The following is a 17,748-nucleotide window of genomic DNA, read 5'->3' as shown; positions in this document are numbered from 1 at the left end:
AATCAGAATCGTATAATCCTCTCTCAGAAAAAATATGTTAAATGATAAAACAACCATTTAGATTGACCAGGGCTGAGCAGCATGTTCTGTGCATATTGCATGAAGTGTTTTTTGGCCCTGTCCCCTCCCTATCACTTGCTTTTATGAAGCAAAAGGTTTAGAATTACCTTGAAAGCTGTGTGAGTAATCCTCCCCACAGGAAAGCCTAGTCCTTCCGTTACTCTGAGTGGAACCATAACATTGCCTCTGGCCAATTAAGCTTTGTAGTCGTTGCCTAGATCTAGGCTCCATCCACATCTCCTCCTCTTTATTTCTTGTTATAAACCTGGGTTACCCCTGGGTGGTGGTGGGAGTGTATTGTAGGGTCTTCAAGAAAAAAAAAAGACTCTAAATGGTTCTGTTACATACCTGATTGGTTTTAGGACAGGCATTACTTATTAAGACAATGCACTGGATTTCTTTTTTGCCATTTACGATAGATAGCTAGGAACTTCATGTGTGTGCGTTCCTGTGTGCCTGGGTAGATAATTTGAGTTTCAAGAGTTCAAGAACAGCCAGTTTAAGTTCCAGGTTTCATTATTTTCTGTGGAAAACCAGATGTGAAGCCTCACCAGAATGCATTCTGTTTCGCTTCTCACTCCACCTTGCCAGGAGCTCTTATATTTCTGTAATAATAGCCAGGGTTTTGCGCTTAGCAGCAGCTGCTAGTAACATCTGCCAGATAATTACTGAGCTGAATCAGAATTCACCTGCCTTAACCTAAAGTGTGGGATGAATTCCTGATCAAGGAATAAAAGATTGATTGCAGTTACATTTTCCATGCTTGTTAATAATCACTGCTATAGACACCAGTGAAGAGCAGATGCTTTTCTGGGGGAGGTGTAGACGGGAGGGAGGTGGAAAGGGGAAAAAAACAACCAGGAGCACCCACTTTTAACTACATATGTATGCATCTCACATTCAGCACAAGACATTGACATTTGTTAACACCATTGTAAAAAGATGCCGCGGCGTATGCTTCACATTCTAGATTTTCTACAGCACCTGCTGACGATCGAGCCCCCTTTTATGTGTGAGTATCGGTGATTCAAAAGCTCATTATGGCTGTGTGTTACAACTTGTCTGTGAAAACCATTTTGTGCTTTCCTAACGTCCCGATGCAGGGATAGATCCAGATATAGATACAGTGTATACATTTTGGCTTTTTTGCCCTTCATTTATAGAACATAAATTCCAAAAGAGCTCTGAGGTGGTTACATTTTCACATCGCACTGATGATTGTGAACTCATTTGAAAACCCTATTTTCCAACCACTAAGCTCTCAAGCTCCTTTGTAAGGGAATGATCGTGTCTGCATATGCAGGCGCAGTCTCTGGATGAATAGCCGAGTCACATTTCAGCATCACTAATGCTCTTCTTTTTTCTTCCACTCCGTGTGTAGCCAAAGGTTAGTTTACATTTAAGAATTTATAATACAACTCTCAAATAAGCTGTTGCAGTGTGTTTATGCAGTTTGTAATTCAGTTTTGGAGTTCTTTGTTGGTGACTTGGAGGTTTTGTGTGGCTGTGTGACCAGGCGTGTGTTAGAGTTGCTCTGCATGTGCTGGTGTATTATGGGATGCTTGTTCTGGTGGCCTCACTGTCTGTATTGGGCTAAATGTTTATGAAAACGGCCTTCTTTCCTCTTTCTCACTGCTACCTAAAGAAAAATATCTGCCTATCAGAAAAATATTTGTAAGTCTCCCCCTCTCCCACCCTTTGGTAAAAGGAAAAACAACTTTAAACAAATATAGAGGAAAACTCATTTTCAGCATTGTTTGGAATGGAAACATCTTTTCCTTTTCAAACCAATTAAAAAATTAAGTACTTTGAACTGATTATTATTACTTTCACTATTATGTTCTAACTTTCTCTCCTCAGCTCTTCCTGGTATTTTTTCCCCTAAGATCTTGTTTTTATAAGTTTTACCTTTATTGAATCTTCAAAAATAATGCCAGTTTTCTTGAATGGGCTGTTCAGATTTTAGATTTTATATAACCCTTTTTCTTTGTGTAAAAAACAATGTCCTCTTTCCCAACACAATGTCTTATACATCTTTGCTGCATTATTTTTGAAGGGATAAATGCAGATTGACTATTCGATATGTTTTTGTAACACCATCGAGAAGGTGTTTATATAGATGAAAAATTAAGTAAAGCCTGAATTAGGATACAACTGTCTCACTCAGTCCAGTCCTGCCTCCACTGAACTGTGCTTTCTGCGTCATTTTTGGATCTTTGAGGTAGAAGTGTCCTGAAGAGATTCCCACAGGTCCACGGATTTTGCCAGAGTGCTGAGGTGTGGCCAGGCTAGCTGGTGGCCTGGGAGAGCACTGCCTCATGTTTGTATTCTGCTTCTCATGACCAGTGATGTCCTTTTCGTGATGGAGGGAATGGAGATTGGCTGGTCGTGATTGACCCTCCCATCACACTCCCGATAAGCTACAGAGCTGTGTCTTGTGACTCCAAACCTAAGTGACCTCAGAGACTGAATGCTTTTTATGGAATAACCAATATATCTGAAATAATATATCCTCCTCACTCAATAAATTATGCCATAGGTGTAATTCTTATTTTATTATAACATAAAAGGCAATCCTTTTATCCTTGCCCTCCAGTGCTAAGATTTTATGTACTTACTGTCTTTGTGGGTAAGTTATGGATAGCTGGTTTAATAGTCTGTGTGATTTTTATTTCGTGTGTTTTTGATACTTTTTTTTTAGTTGCACATGCATGGTGAACTGACTGCAAATGCAGTATTTTTCTTACCTTACTATTCATTAATTTGAGGATCTTGGAACAGCCTACTTAAATTTATCAGCTATGTAGCCTTATAGGACAGGAGTAAACTTGAATTTTCAAATGTGAGTTTTTAAACATTACAGCTGCAGTCAGCATTCAGCTCAGTGCTTTCTGCATTATAGGCGTTCAGCAGGTACTTGTTGAATTAGTAAGTGACCATCCAAGTCTAAGCAGTAGACTTTTCTCTGAGACCAAAATGAACCTTCAGGAAGTTGCTACAAATCGGTATGAGAGTCTTTCTATAAACTTATAATGATTTAGCTTCGGACTTGAGAGTTTATGACTTAACAGAGCTATCATATAATTAAGTGATAATGCTTATTAACATCCATAATTAATTATGTATTATGGAAGAATGTAAAGTAATTTGGGACACCCAGTGTTTTAATAGAATACAATTCACCTCATTTGTTTGTGCTAAAGAATCCAAAAATGTTTGGATGATATTGTTGTTACTGACAATTATTTTTCTGAGGATGAGGATTTATAGATCTTTCTAATTTAAAAAAGTTGCTGTTAGTCTTCTCATCTGGAAATATTAATAATTCTATTCTCCCCCCCATATGATTATTGGAAAATACGTGGTTTGTCAGCAGTATTTTAAAATTTAATTTCTGTTGTTATTCTTGCCTATAGGACACTTTATCCTTTTGAAGTTTTGATTCTCTGCTGAGTAAGCTGATTAAATGAGTTGTGTGAAAAACTAGAGATGAAGGGACAGCATAATTTTATTTCTGTATTTTGGAAGCCTTTCCTAACAGTTAGCCAAAATTTTACTTCCCTGTGCTTTCATGAATTGTGTTCTGTTCCAGAATTACCTATGTGCCTGCAGAGCATTTGGAAGAGTTCAGAATGAGCTTAGCACAGCAGTCTGGGGGAATAATGGCACTGGATATTTTTTCTTCATACACCGGCAGGTAAGTGAAACAGTCTGTCTAGAGCTACAATGAATGAGTGATACAGCGAGTTATAGAGAAGAGTTTTGAATCCAGAGTCAGGGAGAAATAGCAATGAGAAAGACTGAATTCCTTTCCCTCTTTAAAGATTTAAAAAAATATTTTAAAAAATTGAGGAGAAACCCTGTTACTTAAGTAATTATTATACAGTGTGGAAAATATATGAAAATTCAAATCAAGAAACTAAAATCATCTTTAATTATACCACTCAGTATAGCACTTTTAACATACTAAGTTTGGGGAATTCACCCCAGGTAAGAATATTATTTCATTAATTCCCTCGAACCTAGAATTTGTGTAGTGTTTTATCATGCTTTTTTTCTCTTTCATAAATGTTTTAAAAAATTTTGTATATTCCTTTCTAACATATATACAGGTTCAGAAACATTTTTAATGGTTATTTTTTACTCCTTTGGAGAATGTTGAGCTGAGCATCTTGGTGTATATGCGTGTTAGGAAGGAGAATGTGTGGCCTTTAAAGGCTCTTGATACACGTCATATTAAGAATCTTTAAATAATACAGGAAAAAGGGTTTTTTTTGCCTTAGAAAAGTGAGGAACTAGGTTTTGATGCTTCTGCTGACTGAGTTCAGCACAGGGAGAGAAATAATGTTAAGTTGTTTTTCCATGAAGAATGTCCCATTTTACACTCTCAGCTATGTGCCTGTTTTTTTCACTTGCAGTAACAGCTCAGTACCAAATTTCTCTTTAAACATGCTGCAGAGAAAAAATGGCTTTTTAAACATTCTGAGGTCTTCTCAGAAGAATTCTTCTGTTCCTCAGAGGATGTCAGAACATCCCAGAACACCGTGGTGTTAGTGACTCTGCAGGTATCATGATAGCGCCTCATTGTGTTCCTCTACAAATTACACGTGACTGCAGTAATACAGAAGGCGTTAGGGAAGGGAAGTGTATGCTGTGTGTTTGATAAGTGGAAGAAATGCCGTGGCCCTTAGGGCCTTGTGAAATTTATGGGAATAGGAATATTCACTCCACCCTGTACAATACTCAGCCACACTCCACTCTAGAATTTCCATCTCAGGGTTAATGGCATGAACTGATTATAGCTTCTTGGTGCTTCCTGTCAAAATGGTAAAAGCAGTCGTTCCAATGTCCCTCTGAAATATCATTTCATATGGCCTAATTAAAGAATATGCCAAGGTAACATCATATTCCTGTTAAGTCCCAGGCCTTGGAAGCATTCAAAAGTTATTAGAGAGAAAGAGCCACTTTCAGCACCGTGCTTCCTTCCTAGCACAGAAAGAATGACCTGGATTGTCCAGTGCTGTGACTACTTGCTTCACTGCGGAGAAAGCACATTTGCTATTAATATGAGGTGCTCAACAAAACAAAATGATCTGTATTTTACGGGGGAAGAATCTGCACCAGAGAGAGGTTCAGTAACTTACCCAAATTCCATAGCTAATAAGTGGCAGAGATTAGAATCTAAGCAGTCAGGCTCCATGTTCTTAACCATTGGATCCAAAAAAAGAATCACTCAAGCCCAGTATAAAAATAATGGGCAGCATAGCCTGGAGGTTAAGAGTTCAGGTTTGTAGTAAGACGGACTCAGTTCACATCTCACCTCTGCTACTTTACTGAGTGACCTTATGCCAGTTTCTTCACCTAGCACCTTTATGCAGATGTAAAGAGGGTTAGTTGCTATAGTTGACAGAAATTTCATCGATATTCAGCAGTTGAACACAGATGCAAAGAAGTCTAATTCATTCTTGGCTAAGTGAGTGCAGGAGAACGAGAACTGGTCCATCTACTCTTTGGAGCACACGACACTTGAGTCCTGTAAACCATAATCTAAGATGAACAAAGAATAATCATTACATTTAGAGGAGCATGTCTGGGTGAGTGAGGGATTCCAGATTATAGAATCATTTGAAGAGAATGGGGCTTTTGTATCAGGAGTCTGAGTATTAGTCGTCTTACAGCTAAAGAGGCAGGAGCTTTTGATACAGTTTGTCTGAGAGTGTTTCTCAGTGGCTCCCACAGCTTGGGCCTAGGGGTCAGATCCTCCTCCCACCCCTATGGCTGTCGCTGAATATTTTAGGCACTCTTTCTAAATTCATTCTTGCCTGTCTTCCTTACCTGCTTTTTCTATCATGTTCTATTTGTGTTTCCAGAGGGTTAGGCCTAGTGTTCCCTTCTCTGCCTTGCATCTTCTGGATTAGGGCTTCACGCAGACTATCTGGTTCTCAGTCAGCTTCTTAACATCATTGTTAAAATCCCCCTTTTGGATCCACTCCCATCAGTCCTGTCCCACTGTCAGTCTGAGGCTCTCCGAACCCCACTGCATTCAGAGCCTTGTTCCTGAATTTGCACAGGAGGGACGTTCAAACACACAACCGGTGGGTAGGACATATAGGCAGGTAGATTTCCTTTTAACACTTGAAAACAAAAATCTAGCATTCAAGTCAAAAAAAGAATGAGACGTTCAAGGAGAGCCTGGACAGTTGCTTGCCAGAAATGTTGTGAAACATGTTCAAACACAGATGGGTTATTGGATTAGATGACTTCTGGTCTCAAAGTCTAGAGATTATGTAATTTGACAGAGTTCAATATTCTTGTCAGTGGAGAATGGATATAGTTTGAGCATACAGTCATGCACCTCATAATGACATTTCAATCGATGATGGACTGCGTGTATGATGGTCTCATAAGATTAGTACCATGTAGCCTAGGTATGTGGTAGGCTATACCATCTAAGTTTGTGTAAGTACGCTCTATGATGTTCACACAACAATGAAATCACCTAACGACACATTTCCCAAAAAAGTATTCTCGTTGTTAAGTGACGCATGACTATACTTTCTTTAGATTTTTCAGTTTCTATAAAAATCAACTGCAAACATTTATTGAATCAGAATTTTTATAGCTTTCCCTGCTTTCACATGGATATGTGGACATATTTCTATAGAAATTTAATTTTTACTAACAACATAAGGACACACCGTAATTGATTTAACCATTCTCTATTACCCTTACAATGTCATTTGTTATGCAAAGTATACCTTTGGAAAAACAAAATATTACTTTATATGGTTATCATTTTGCAGTCAGTTAATAGACTGGACACATTCTGTTACATGCCTGACATTTGGCAAAATCTGAATTCCTACAGAAGTTGAAAAGTGACCTTGAACCCAGATGCATTGTAAACTCCTTGTAAGGAGTATTCTGTGTGTGGCCCATCTGGATGGGCTGAAGCTGGACCATAAATGTTTTCCATCTTTCTTCAAAAGTTGAAGGGCAAGTGTTGGTCCATCCTTAGGAAGCAGAGATGCCAGACTTCTGGCACACTTGATGACAAATTCTTTCAGGGCAGGGCTCAATCAGTGCTGTGCTAGCTTATAACCCACATGGTGTTTCTACTTTCTTGCACGTGGTAGGTATGTAAGAAGTACTTGTTGAATAGTTGTTCTTTAAAATTCTGGCATTTGTCCCCTTCTTCTGATTCTTTTTTTTATTCTCCTATGTTTCGTCAGGAAAGAAACAGACTAGACAAGACTCTTAGTATTCATTTATATCTCCAGACTAAGTAGGGTAGATTGATTCTAATATAAGTTTTTTGTTTTGTTTGATCAAGTTTTCTTTTCCCCTAAATGTAAAATGTTATATACTTATTGGCCAAGTATGGTAAAAATATAAAGCAGTTCTGCGTTTTTAGCCAAACCAACAAAGTACATATAAGACAGTCTTGCGTGGTTTTACTAGGATTTGGAGTACTCACTGTGTAATTCTTTAACAGAGACATTCCAGAACTGCCAGAGCGAGAAGAAGGAGAGGGAGAAGAAAGTGAACTTGAGAATGCAGCATATAGCAACTGGAATCAGACCAGGCGGTAAGGACTATTTCTGTCTTCTGCCTACTCAGTGTTTAAAGATAGGGAGGTCTGGTTTCAAGTACTGGATTGCAACTTCCTACTGTGACATTGGGTAAATCGTTTAATATCCCTTACCCTCCATTTGTTCATGTGCACAGTGGAGTATCTAATGTGTATCACTCAGGGTTAAAATTAACATATATGCAAGGATTTGGCACATGGTAGGGACTAAATAAAATTAACTAGAGAAAATTATGCATAAGTAGTTGGAATGGATAATATTTTCAGTAGAGCTTGATCTTAGATATACTGCTACTGCTAATTTAAGTTTTCTCTAGCATTTGTAGAGACTCAAACATACATATTCAGAATGCACACATGTGTGTATTTGTGTGTGTATAAGTAAGCATCTTGTTATCATAGGCTGTGGTTATTCTAACGCATGCTCTGTTTAGAATTAATTTCAGATATAATAGAAAAGATGACTTTCCAAAATATGCTTAGATACATCACTAAGACATATTTTTGTATTCATGTGGAGTAAAATAAAATTTAGTTTAGTAAGAATTTATCGAGTCCTGATTATAGACCGAGACAAGAGGCAGATGATTTTGTGAAGAACAGGGAAGTTTGACATAAATACTGCCTTCAAGGAAGTTATAATGTACTTGGGTGGGCAAGATGTGGAGACACACAGAATAATTAAAGAAAAATATAAGGTATTTTGCATTAAGTGTAAAATGTAAGTAATCATTGAACATTCCCTCTGAACAGATCTAAAGGTGACCGTGAAAATGGTGCCTTGTACTTAGTCAACACTTAGTACTTATGCTCCAATGAATAAATAGAATACTAAAGACAGAAAACTTTCTATTCAGAGATGTAATACATTTTGATGATTTTCCTTGCTCACAAATGAACTTAAGGCTCTAGCCATCGCATTTAAACATTTTCTAGGGTGAGTCACAAAGTATAGAAAACATTTTATGTTACTTTCACAAAAAAACAATAAGTATTGCCAGCCATCTAAAATGACTGTTTGATTTGAGTTCTTTAAAGCCTGTTTGTTCTGCTTAAAGAAATCAGGGTCTCTGTACAACATTACCCACACTGAGGACAGAATATAAGTGCTAGATCTGTGGCAGAAAACATATTATAAGATGTTAAGTTTCTTATTTATTTGAGGATGGAGACAGAAGTAAGTTATTATGAAATTATTTTGCAGCTGGTGATCAAGTGATAAACTTGAATTTTGTTGGAGGACAGTAATCACAGAAAAATAAAAAGATAGATGGCCAGTTTTAATAACATTTTAGGAGGGAAAGTAATTTTTAGACGATAATATGCAAAATGTCTAGAGTCAATAAGAGCCATGTTTGAATTCCCATTTTGACACTTTCTAAGACAAGTTTCTTAATCTTTGCTAGGTCTCAGATACTTCATCTGAAAAATGGGATTACTAATAGAACCATTTAAATTTGGGGGAGAATTCAGTGTGATAATGCGTGTAAAATCGTTAGCGCAGTGCCTGGTACAGAGTGACCACGCACTCGGTGGTTGGCCTTGTCAGTCATCATCATCATCATCAATAACTAAGCAAATAGAAAGTGTTGAACACAGGAATCATTGTGAAATTTTCTTATGAGAAAGAATTGAGTGACACTTCTGGACTGGAATATTTTTCTACTTTTATCCCCAATTTTAACCTTCACATCAGCCTGAGAGATGTCTCTAAAGATGGTAACTACCTTGGAGCTTCCATAAATCTTAAAGAAGGTACCCTGCACTATGATGTATATAGAAGCACTAAGGTACTCTTAGGGGGAAGTTCATAGAATATTAAGAGGACACTTAGCAAGATAACCAGAGCTTTTAGTAAGTGAGGAGCAAGTGTGATGAATATGCTTCACAACGTTGGAAACATGATGGGACATTCTTTCATGCAGTCCAAATAAATTCACTTTGTCTGGAAATGGAGAATACTTTTTAGCAAAGTGTAAATTTTAAGATTATAAATAAGCTGTGTTACTCTTTTATTTTTCATGTGATTTTATTTGCATAATTAATATCATTACTGTATGTATCATTTTCCAGCTTGCTTACTTTTCTCTCAATCCAATGCTTTGGGGATCTATCATGTTGATACTTAAAGATCCAATTACTCAATCTAGTCGTGGCAGTGCATTTCAGTATATGAATATACCACAGTTTATTCCCAGCTTGATATTTGAGTAGTTAACAGACATTCACTATTATAATAATTCTGTGCAGTAACTATGTTTATTTCCTTATAGTTATATATGAGAATTTGTCTAGGTGTATATCCAGAAGTGGAATTGCTGGCTCTTAGATTTAAATGTATTATTTACTTTATTAGAAGTTGTCAAATTGCTTTTTAAGGTGGCTGTAGCAATTTTTACTCCTGTTTCCAATATGTGACTGTTCCCTTTTCCCCACAGCCTTGTTACCGCATCGTATAATCATTAAAGAAATTTTTGTTGTCAATCTAATGAGTAGAAAATGGTACCTACCTTGTTTTAATGAACAATGTGTATGTATAACAGAATTGAGGTGGTGGGGTACACTTTTGCTCATTTGACATACGGATTGAGTTTTATATCTCACATTACTTCAGTAATCATAATCATCATCATAAGAGTAATAAAAGATTTGTTGATCACTTACTATGTGCCAAAGGTTTGTTTTGCCCTTTACATGTATTCATTAATTTAATCCTCACAGCAACTCTCTGTTGTAGAGACTCTTATTGGCTCCGTCTCTCAGCTGAGCAAAGTAAGAGAGAGGGTCACATGAGTGTTAAGTAGCAAAAGAGCAGGACTTGAATGCAGGGACTCTGGGTTCAGAGCTTGGGCAGGCTGGCCTCAGACCTCTGTTTTACTCTGCTTTTCTGAATTTCATTCTTTTTAAACCTACCTGTAGGTCTCAGGAAAGAATACCATTTTTCTATGATACTAAGTCTGAATGTGTTCTGTAAAAGTTTCCTTTTATAGGTTTCCCTTTCTTTCCATGGAATGTTTACCGTGTTCTGTTCAGTGAAAGGACACTGAGTCTGGTTCCTCAGCACTGTGCTCATTTTGACAGCTCTGGCTTTTGTTATCTTGTCCAGTGTTGTAAGGAGTTACAGCCTTTCTTCTAGGGAGGGTACGTGAAAACACTTGCTCTCTGTGCCAGACCCTGTGTGGGCATGTGGTGCTCTTATCAAAAGATCGTCTGTCTTCTCTGTGCCTCTTCTCTTCTCTGTAAAATGGGGCTGAGAGGAGTATCCACCTTGGGGCTGACCTCGTGGGCGAGTGGTTAAGTTTGCGTGCTCCACTTGGGTGGCCCAGGGCTTTTCCAGTTCAGATCCTGGGCGTGGACATGGCACCGCTCATCAGGGCATGCTGAGGTTGCATCCCATGTGCCACTAGAAGGACCCACCACTGAAATATACAACTATGTACTGGGGGGATTTGGGGAGAAAAAGCAGGAAAAAAAAAAAAAAAAGATTAGCAACAGTTGTTAACTCAGGTGCCAATCTTTAAAAAAGAAAAAAAACAATAAAAGCATTTAGAAGAGTATCCACCTTGTGGAATGACTTAAGAATTAAATGAAAGTATGTGTAACTCACTTAGAGAATGATGCTGAGCACATGATAAGCCCTTAATAAATGTTTGCTGCTACTGCTGTTATTTTTATTATTCAAGAAATCATAACCACTTTCTAATTTATGCCAACCACGGAGAACCCTGGAAGACATTTTCTTTCAGCCTTCTTTTATTTATTTTTTTCCTTTTTAAGGAAAGAGTTAAGGAGTCCCACCTATGAATTCTAGACTCTGGCTAACTTGACTGACTTCTTTTTTTTCCTTTTTCTTTTCTTTGAGGAAGATTAGCCCTGAGCTAACGACCACTGCCAATCCTCCTCTTTTTGCTGAGGATGATTGGCCCTGAGCTAACATCCGTGCCCATCTTCCTCTATTTTATATGTGGGACGCCACCACAGCATGGCTTGACAAGTGGTGCCATGTCTGCACCCGGGATTCAAACTGGTGAACCCCAGGCCGCTAAAGCGGTGCCTGCGAACTTAACTGGTACACCACCGGACTGGCCCCTTGACTGACTTCTTTATTTTGCCATTTTACCTTAGGAACTGCTTTCAGAAACAAGGAAAGGTCTTGGTTCTCATCTTTCATGAAATTCCTAGAGTGAAAGGAAGGGTGATTCAGATTTTAACTAGTTTAAACTATTCACACCAATTTTAGAAGGTTGCAGATCACTGTGAGACCCTTTTAAACTAAACAGGTAGGGTCTCTGGGATTATAGACTTCCAATAACCAAAAAAGCGTGACCAAAGAAAAGCTGTGTCTCCTCCTCTGTCCTCTTCTGACCCGTTGCCCACCATCTCGCTCCGGCTGTGGTGCCCTTTTGTCCCCAGCATTTTCTTGCTGGGGCCTCCCTCATTTCAATGGAGTCCTTACTCTGCCTTTCCTCTCCTCTGGGAACACCTCAGATGTCAAGGTTGAGAGCATGTTTGGACCATGCCTTTTTTCCCTGTTTATTGTCCCCATTGTCTCCCTTCCTGCACATGGAACAAATTGCAGTCTCGTTATCTGTCTCAGAGCTCTCTGCTTGGTGTCTCTGTTTTCTTCCAGTGCCCTGAGTGCTCCCTCATCGTGGCCAAGCATCTCACTGCAAATCACCTTATTGTTATAGCTCAACCTTCCACAAGGCGTATACTTTCAATTCATTCATATCACTTAGAGCTATTTGCAGTTATTATATATGAGTTCATGTGTTTATTTTGTGGGTAGGGGAAGTGCATTCAAGGCAGAGGATGTAGCAAGTGCCAAGGCCCCGAGGCAGGAGAGCATGTCTGGTGAACTTAAGGAGCAGCAAGAAGAGGACATGGTAGCTGGAGTGGAGAGAGGACAGCAAAGAGCCATGGGCGATGTGTTTAGGGAGGTGGGGGTGGGATTACATCACCTAGAATCTTGTCAGCCACCACTCGTCGTGCCCTGACTGCTAGTTACCATGTCTTCCTTGGCAGGAAAGACTTCTGCAGAGGTGAGCTTCTGACATAGCATGTGCAGGAATGTTCTTTCTCTCCAGTGGGTTGCTAAAGTTAGAAGCTACTGTCTGGTCGGGGGTAGCTGAATTTCTTGATTACTTATTGTCTGCAATGTTAGAGCTCCTGGAAAATGGTAGTTTTATATTGTCTGCCCCAGCCTGGAGTTTGAGGCCAATATTTACTTGTAATAAATTAACTTAAAAAATACATTAGTGTTTATCAGACTCCATATACACGTAATTGGGAAAGTATTTAAAACTATCTTGTTACTCTCGTAAAACTTTAATAAAGTGAACAAATAAGATTTGCAGAAATTAACATATAACTGCATTTTATTTCATTGTGTTTTTAAAAATTTATTATTTTCTTAAATCATTTGAACCGATTTTAAGTGCACAGATCAGTGGCATTAAATACGTTTACATTGCTCTGTAACCATCACCACCATCCATCTCCAGAACTTTTTTCATCTTGCAAAACTGAAACTCTGTACCCGTTAAATAATAACTTCACGTTTTTCCATCTCCCCTTCTCCTAGCAACCACCATTCTACTTTCTGTCTCTATAGATTTGCCTGTTTTAGGTACATCATATAAGTGAAATCATATGATATTTGTCCTTTATTTCACTTAGCTGGCTGATTTTACTTAGCATAATGTTCTCAAGGTTCATCTGTGTTGTAGCATCTGTCAGAATTTTCTTCATTTTTAAGGCTGAATAATATTCCATTATATGTTATATCATTTCGTTTATCTATTCATCTATAGATGGACACTTGAGTTGCTTCCATCTTTGGATATTTTGAGTAATATTTCTGTGAATATAGTTATGCAAATGTCTCTTCAAGACCCTGATCTGAATTCTTTTGGGTCTGTACCCAGAAATGAAATTGCTAGATCATATGGTAATTCTATTTTTAATTTTTTTGAGGAACTTCCATATCGTTTACCATAGTGGCTGCAACATTTTACATCACTACCCACAGTGTACGAGGGTTCCAATTTCTTTACAATTTGTCCTTGCCAACACATTTTCTGTTTTTTTGATAGTAGCCGTACTAATGGGTATGAGGTGGTATCTCATTGTGGTTTCGATTTGCATTTCCCTAATGGTTAGTGATGTTAAGCATCTTTTCATGTGCTTAGGGGCCATCTGTATATCCTCAGAGAAACATCTATTCAAGTCTTTTGCCCATTTTTTAATCAGGTTGTTGATTTTTTTGTTGTTGAGTTTTGGAGGTTCTGTATATGTTCTGGATATTAATCCCTTATCAGATAGGTGATGTGCAAATATTTTCTCCCATTCTGTGGGTTGCCATTTTACTCTATTGATAGTACCTTTTGATGAACAAAAGTTATTAATTTTTCTGAAGTCCAATTTGTCTGTTTTTTCTCTTGTTGCCTATGCCTTTGGTGTCATATCCAAGAAATCACTGTCAAATCCAGTGTCATGAAGCTTTTCCTCTGTGTTTTCTTAGAAGAGTTTAAAATTTTATTTGTTTTTTATAGGGTTGAACTTTGGAGAGAACCAAGCAAATCCTTGGGCATCAGCATTGTTGGTGGACGAGGAATGGGGAGTCGTCTAAGCAATGGTGAAGTGATGAGGGGCATTTTCATCAAACATGTTCTGGAAGATAGTCCAGCTGGCAAAGATGGAACCTTGAAACCTGGAGATAGAATCGTAGAGGTACCCTCCAGTGAGCTTTCTGTGCTAAATTCTTCACCTTTTCCATCCTCTTTCTGAGGGAATCATCATCTTTATGCTGGTTACTTGACCCTACATTAAAGTAAAATGTGTTTGTGGTTAGTGCATTTCTTTCTTATTTGTTTATTTTCATCCATAATTTTTCTCTGGTGACAGATAATCTGGTGACAGATTATGTATCTTCATGTATTGGAGGTATAACCTACAATTTTAAATAAAATTTGCCCTGAAATAAAATCATTAAGTTCTGGTTAAAAGAACAAAGCAAATTTCTTGAGGAAATAATTGAATTTTTTAAAATGCTCTATACACATACAAAATGTGTACATCATAATTAAGTTCTCCAATGTGATTTTATTTCAAGAAATACTTATTGCCATTTCATTGTAGATAAATGTTGTTGGATGAGACTTTTCCACGTGAGTCTTTTTGGTGAAATCTTTTATGCTAAGACCCTGATTACCTTTCATATAAATGCCCTCCGCCCCAAGTCCAGGCTGGAATTTTCCTCCTTCTCAGTGCTGTGCCCATTCATCACTGAAAGGTGTGTGTATGTGTGTGTGCGTGTGTGTGCATGCACATCCATTTGTGTACACATGAACGTGTACTTTGTTATGTGTGAGAGAGAAATGTTTGGTCAAATTGAACCTGATCCCTCAATTCAAGGCCAGGTTTAGTATTTTAAATAGATTCTTCTCTCACACGTCGCTCGCTCATTTACTCAACAGATCTTCCTGGAGCAGCTGTTGCCTCAGAGGTGCTACACCAGCCTGTGGCTCCCACAGTAAACAGACACTGCACCTGCCTGTCAAGCAGGGCAGACGTGACAAAAATCAAGTCACCTCAGAACAGTGTGATGAATCAATTGATCAGGATAAGCGTAGTTTTAGTTAAGAGGGTAGAGGAAGGGCTGCCTGACCCGGATTTGCTGAGTTGTCAGGATTTATAGAGTAAACTAAGAGAGACAACGTCCAAATACAAACCAATCGCTTTGTTACTATAATGACCATTATAATTACTTTATACAAGCGACTGTCTCATTTTCTATGTAACTTACACATTAAAATGCCTTAATTATGTAGAAGGTTATAACGTATCCACTACGACTTTAAAATAAACATTTGGGGGATTTATTTATTGGCTGACTGGTTAGTTGGTTGTCTCTGAGAGCTGAAGAAGGAAGATTGATGCTTGAGAGAAAGCAAAGGCCTTGTCTGTTGTTTTTCCTCCGACCATTTATAAGAAGAATCATGGGCTTTTTCTCTCTTCCTGCATCCTTACCTTTCATTCGATGATATCTTAGCCCCTTTTTGAAGAACTGTTTTTAATTAGAGCACTAGTTAAAATTTCCAATTTTAAATTGTCACAAGGCAGTTTACTTTAAGAATACTTCGCTGTTAAATACCTTTGACCTATGTAGAAAAAGAAAGAAATATTTATAATTATTTCTAGAGAGGATTGATCATAGTTTGTACCAAAATGTTGTTAAATGTATTAAGAGAGTTAAGGCATCATTTTCGAATTGAAAAGAGAGGATTTTTTGTGTTGTAAAATACTATATGCTGTTTAACAATGGTTTGTTGAGTGCTGTTCTGTACAGGGGCTTTTCTAGTAAATAAGAAAGCCTTTGGGCCTCTGCAGTCATGGGGATTCTAAAACATGTCTCTCTTAAGTCTGGGGGCTTCCTGAACATTTCTTTCTGAAAGTGTCTGTAGAGTAGATGAATAGAGCCTTGCAAAGTATTTCATTCTAGATAGAGCGTTCTTTGGACTTGAGCAAAGATATTTAACGTCCTCCTCAATTTTCCCACTAGTGGAATGTATAGTACATGTGGTTACTAACTTAATCTACAAAAAGTTAGTAGTCATTTTTAATAGGCACTGAAAGAGACGTTATGTCATCTAAATATCAACCTGAGGGAGGTTTTAAATTAAACGTGTATAACTCTTTGAAAGGTGATAATGTTCTGTGCAGAGATCTAATAATTAATTTTCTTTTCCAGAATTGTGTCCACTCTGATTTTACTATTTTGTTGAATGTACCATATTGTCGTAATTGGAAATAATGAAAGTACCCTGTAGTTTTCTGGCAGGATTAGCATTTGGCCTTTCAACCTCTTTTTCCTTCCTGTTCATGAAATGCATAAGCTGACCCAGACAAGCCATGGTCAATAAAAAGTTAAAAAAATAACTTCCCTTTTCAACCTGTTTATATAAGAATTACTAACAAATACGCACAATTTCTTGGCTTCCAGCTCCTGTCATGTCTACTGCAAAGATTCTTTTGCACAACTAACCTTACCATAACTGGATTTTTCTGAACATCAGAATTTTGTTTTTAACTTCAAGCTTCCCTGTACAGAGAGAAATACACAAACCATCACCCACCCGCTTCCTAAACCACTCAATAATGAATTGGAAGAAAATTTGTACGGTGACTTTCATGATGAAGATAGTGTAGCCAGGCATTTCCTTTATATTATTTCTTTAATGATGCTGATTTATTAATTTAAAGGAACAACTGAGCAGTGTAAGGAAAGCGGAAGCAGAGCCTTCATTCCAACTGATTATTTTTTCAGTTGATTATTGGAGATAGAAATCAGTGTCCAAAATAAGGAACCACAAGTTTGTTGGACAGATTAGAAGTTCTGGAGCCTCATAAGTAGTCTCAGTTATTTTTGATTCTGGAACAGATTTTCTAGGAGCTTCACCCAGGATCCTCAAAACTCCAGATCCACAAATTGTTCTGTTGTTCTATAGCTTCTTGAAATTTTAAGCTGAGGCCTTCCATTGCAGGTGGATGGAATGGACCTCAGAGATGCAAGCCATGAACAAGCTGTGGAAGCCATTCGGAAAGCAGGCAACCCTGTAGTCTTTATGGTACAGAGCATTATAAACAGACCAAGGGTAAGCGAACACAAAGGGCAAGGTAGGCATGTCCAAACAGTGTTCAACTTGGAATCTAATGTATCAAGGGCCAAGTTGTCTCTAGGAGCAAAGATAACGAGTCTTGAAATCTCAGGAGACTTGTGAAAAGTTTGTTTTGCTTTTTTTTTTATTGAGTTCCTAGAAATCCCTTCTACCATGTTTAATAAACATTTGAAATCTGTTGAAAACACACAGAAGTAGGATTCATTGGTGGCCACAGGTATCTAGATGGATAATTATTAGCATTCTCTGTAGTCACAAGATACATAAGTTGTTAAGAGGAGTGTGGTGTGGTCATTCAAGTTAATAGTTTGTGACCTCTAGTGGAGTCCCTTAGAAGCAAGAGAGATTACATTTTCTTTATAAATTTATCTCTAGACAGAATTTCCAGCTTGTGCAATCCCATGATCAGCTGTGAAT

General features: G+C 37.9%; 1 protein-coding gene across 16 annotated transcripts in view; it reads left to right on the top strand.

Moving 5' to 3' along the window:
• MPDZ (multiple PDZ domain crumbs cell polarity complex component) overlaps positions 1-17,748 on the top strand; it is a 155,049-nt gene that overhangs the window by 98,767 nt on the left and 38,534 nt on the right. For 12 of the 16 annotated variants that reach the window (XM_070590161.1, XM_070590157.1, XM_070590153.1 and 9 more), the window contains 4 exons: positions 3,653-3,757; positions 7,556-7,648; positions 14,206-14,383; positions 17,197-17,307. In XM_070590161.1, the coding sequence (XP_070446262.1) occupies positions 3,653-3,757; positions 7,556-7,648; positions 14,206-14,383; positions 17,197-17,307 (487 nt within the window). The remainder of the gene's footprint in view (positions 1-3,652; positions 3,758-7,555; positions 7,649-14,205; positions 14,384-17,196; positions 17,308-17,748) is intronic. The other 4 variants (XM_070590163.1, XM_070590159.1, XM_070590162.1 and 1 more) reach the window with 1 other exon arrangement.

Source organism: Equus przewalskii, chromosome 22 (assembly GCF_037783145.1).
Source record: "Equus przewalskii isolate Varuska chromosome 22, EquPr2, whole genome shotgun sequence".
Taxonomy (NCBI): Eukaryota; Metazoa; Chordata; class Mammalia; order Perissodactyla; family Equidae; genus Equus; species Equus przewalskii.
The sequence above is the reverse complement of the archived record's forward strand: the minus strand, read 5'-3'. Positions and strand labels throughout refer to the sequence as shown.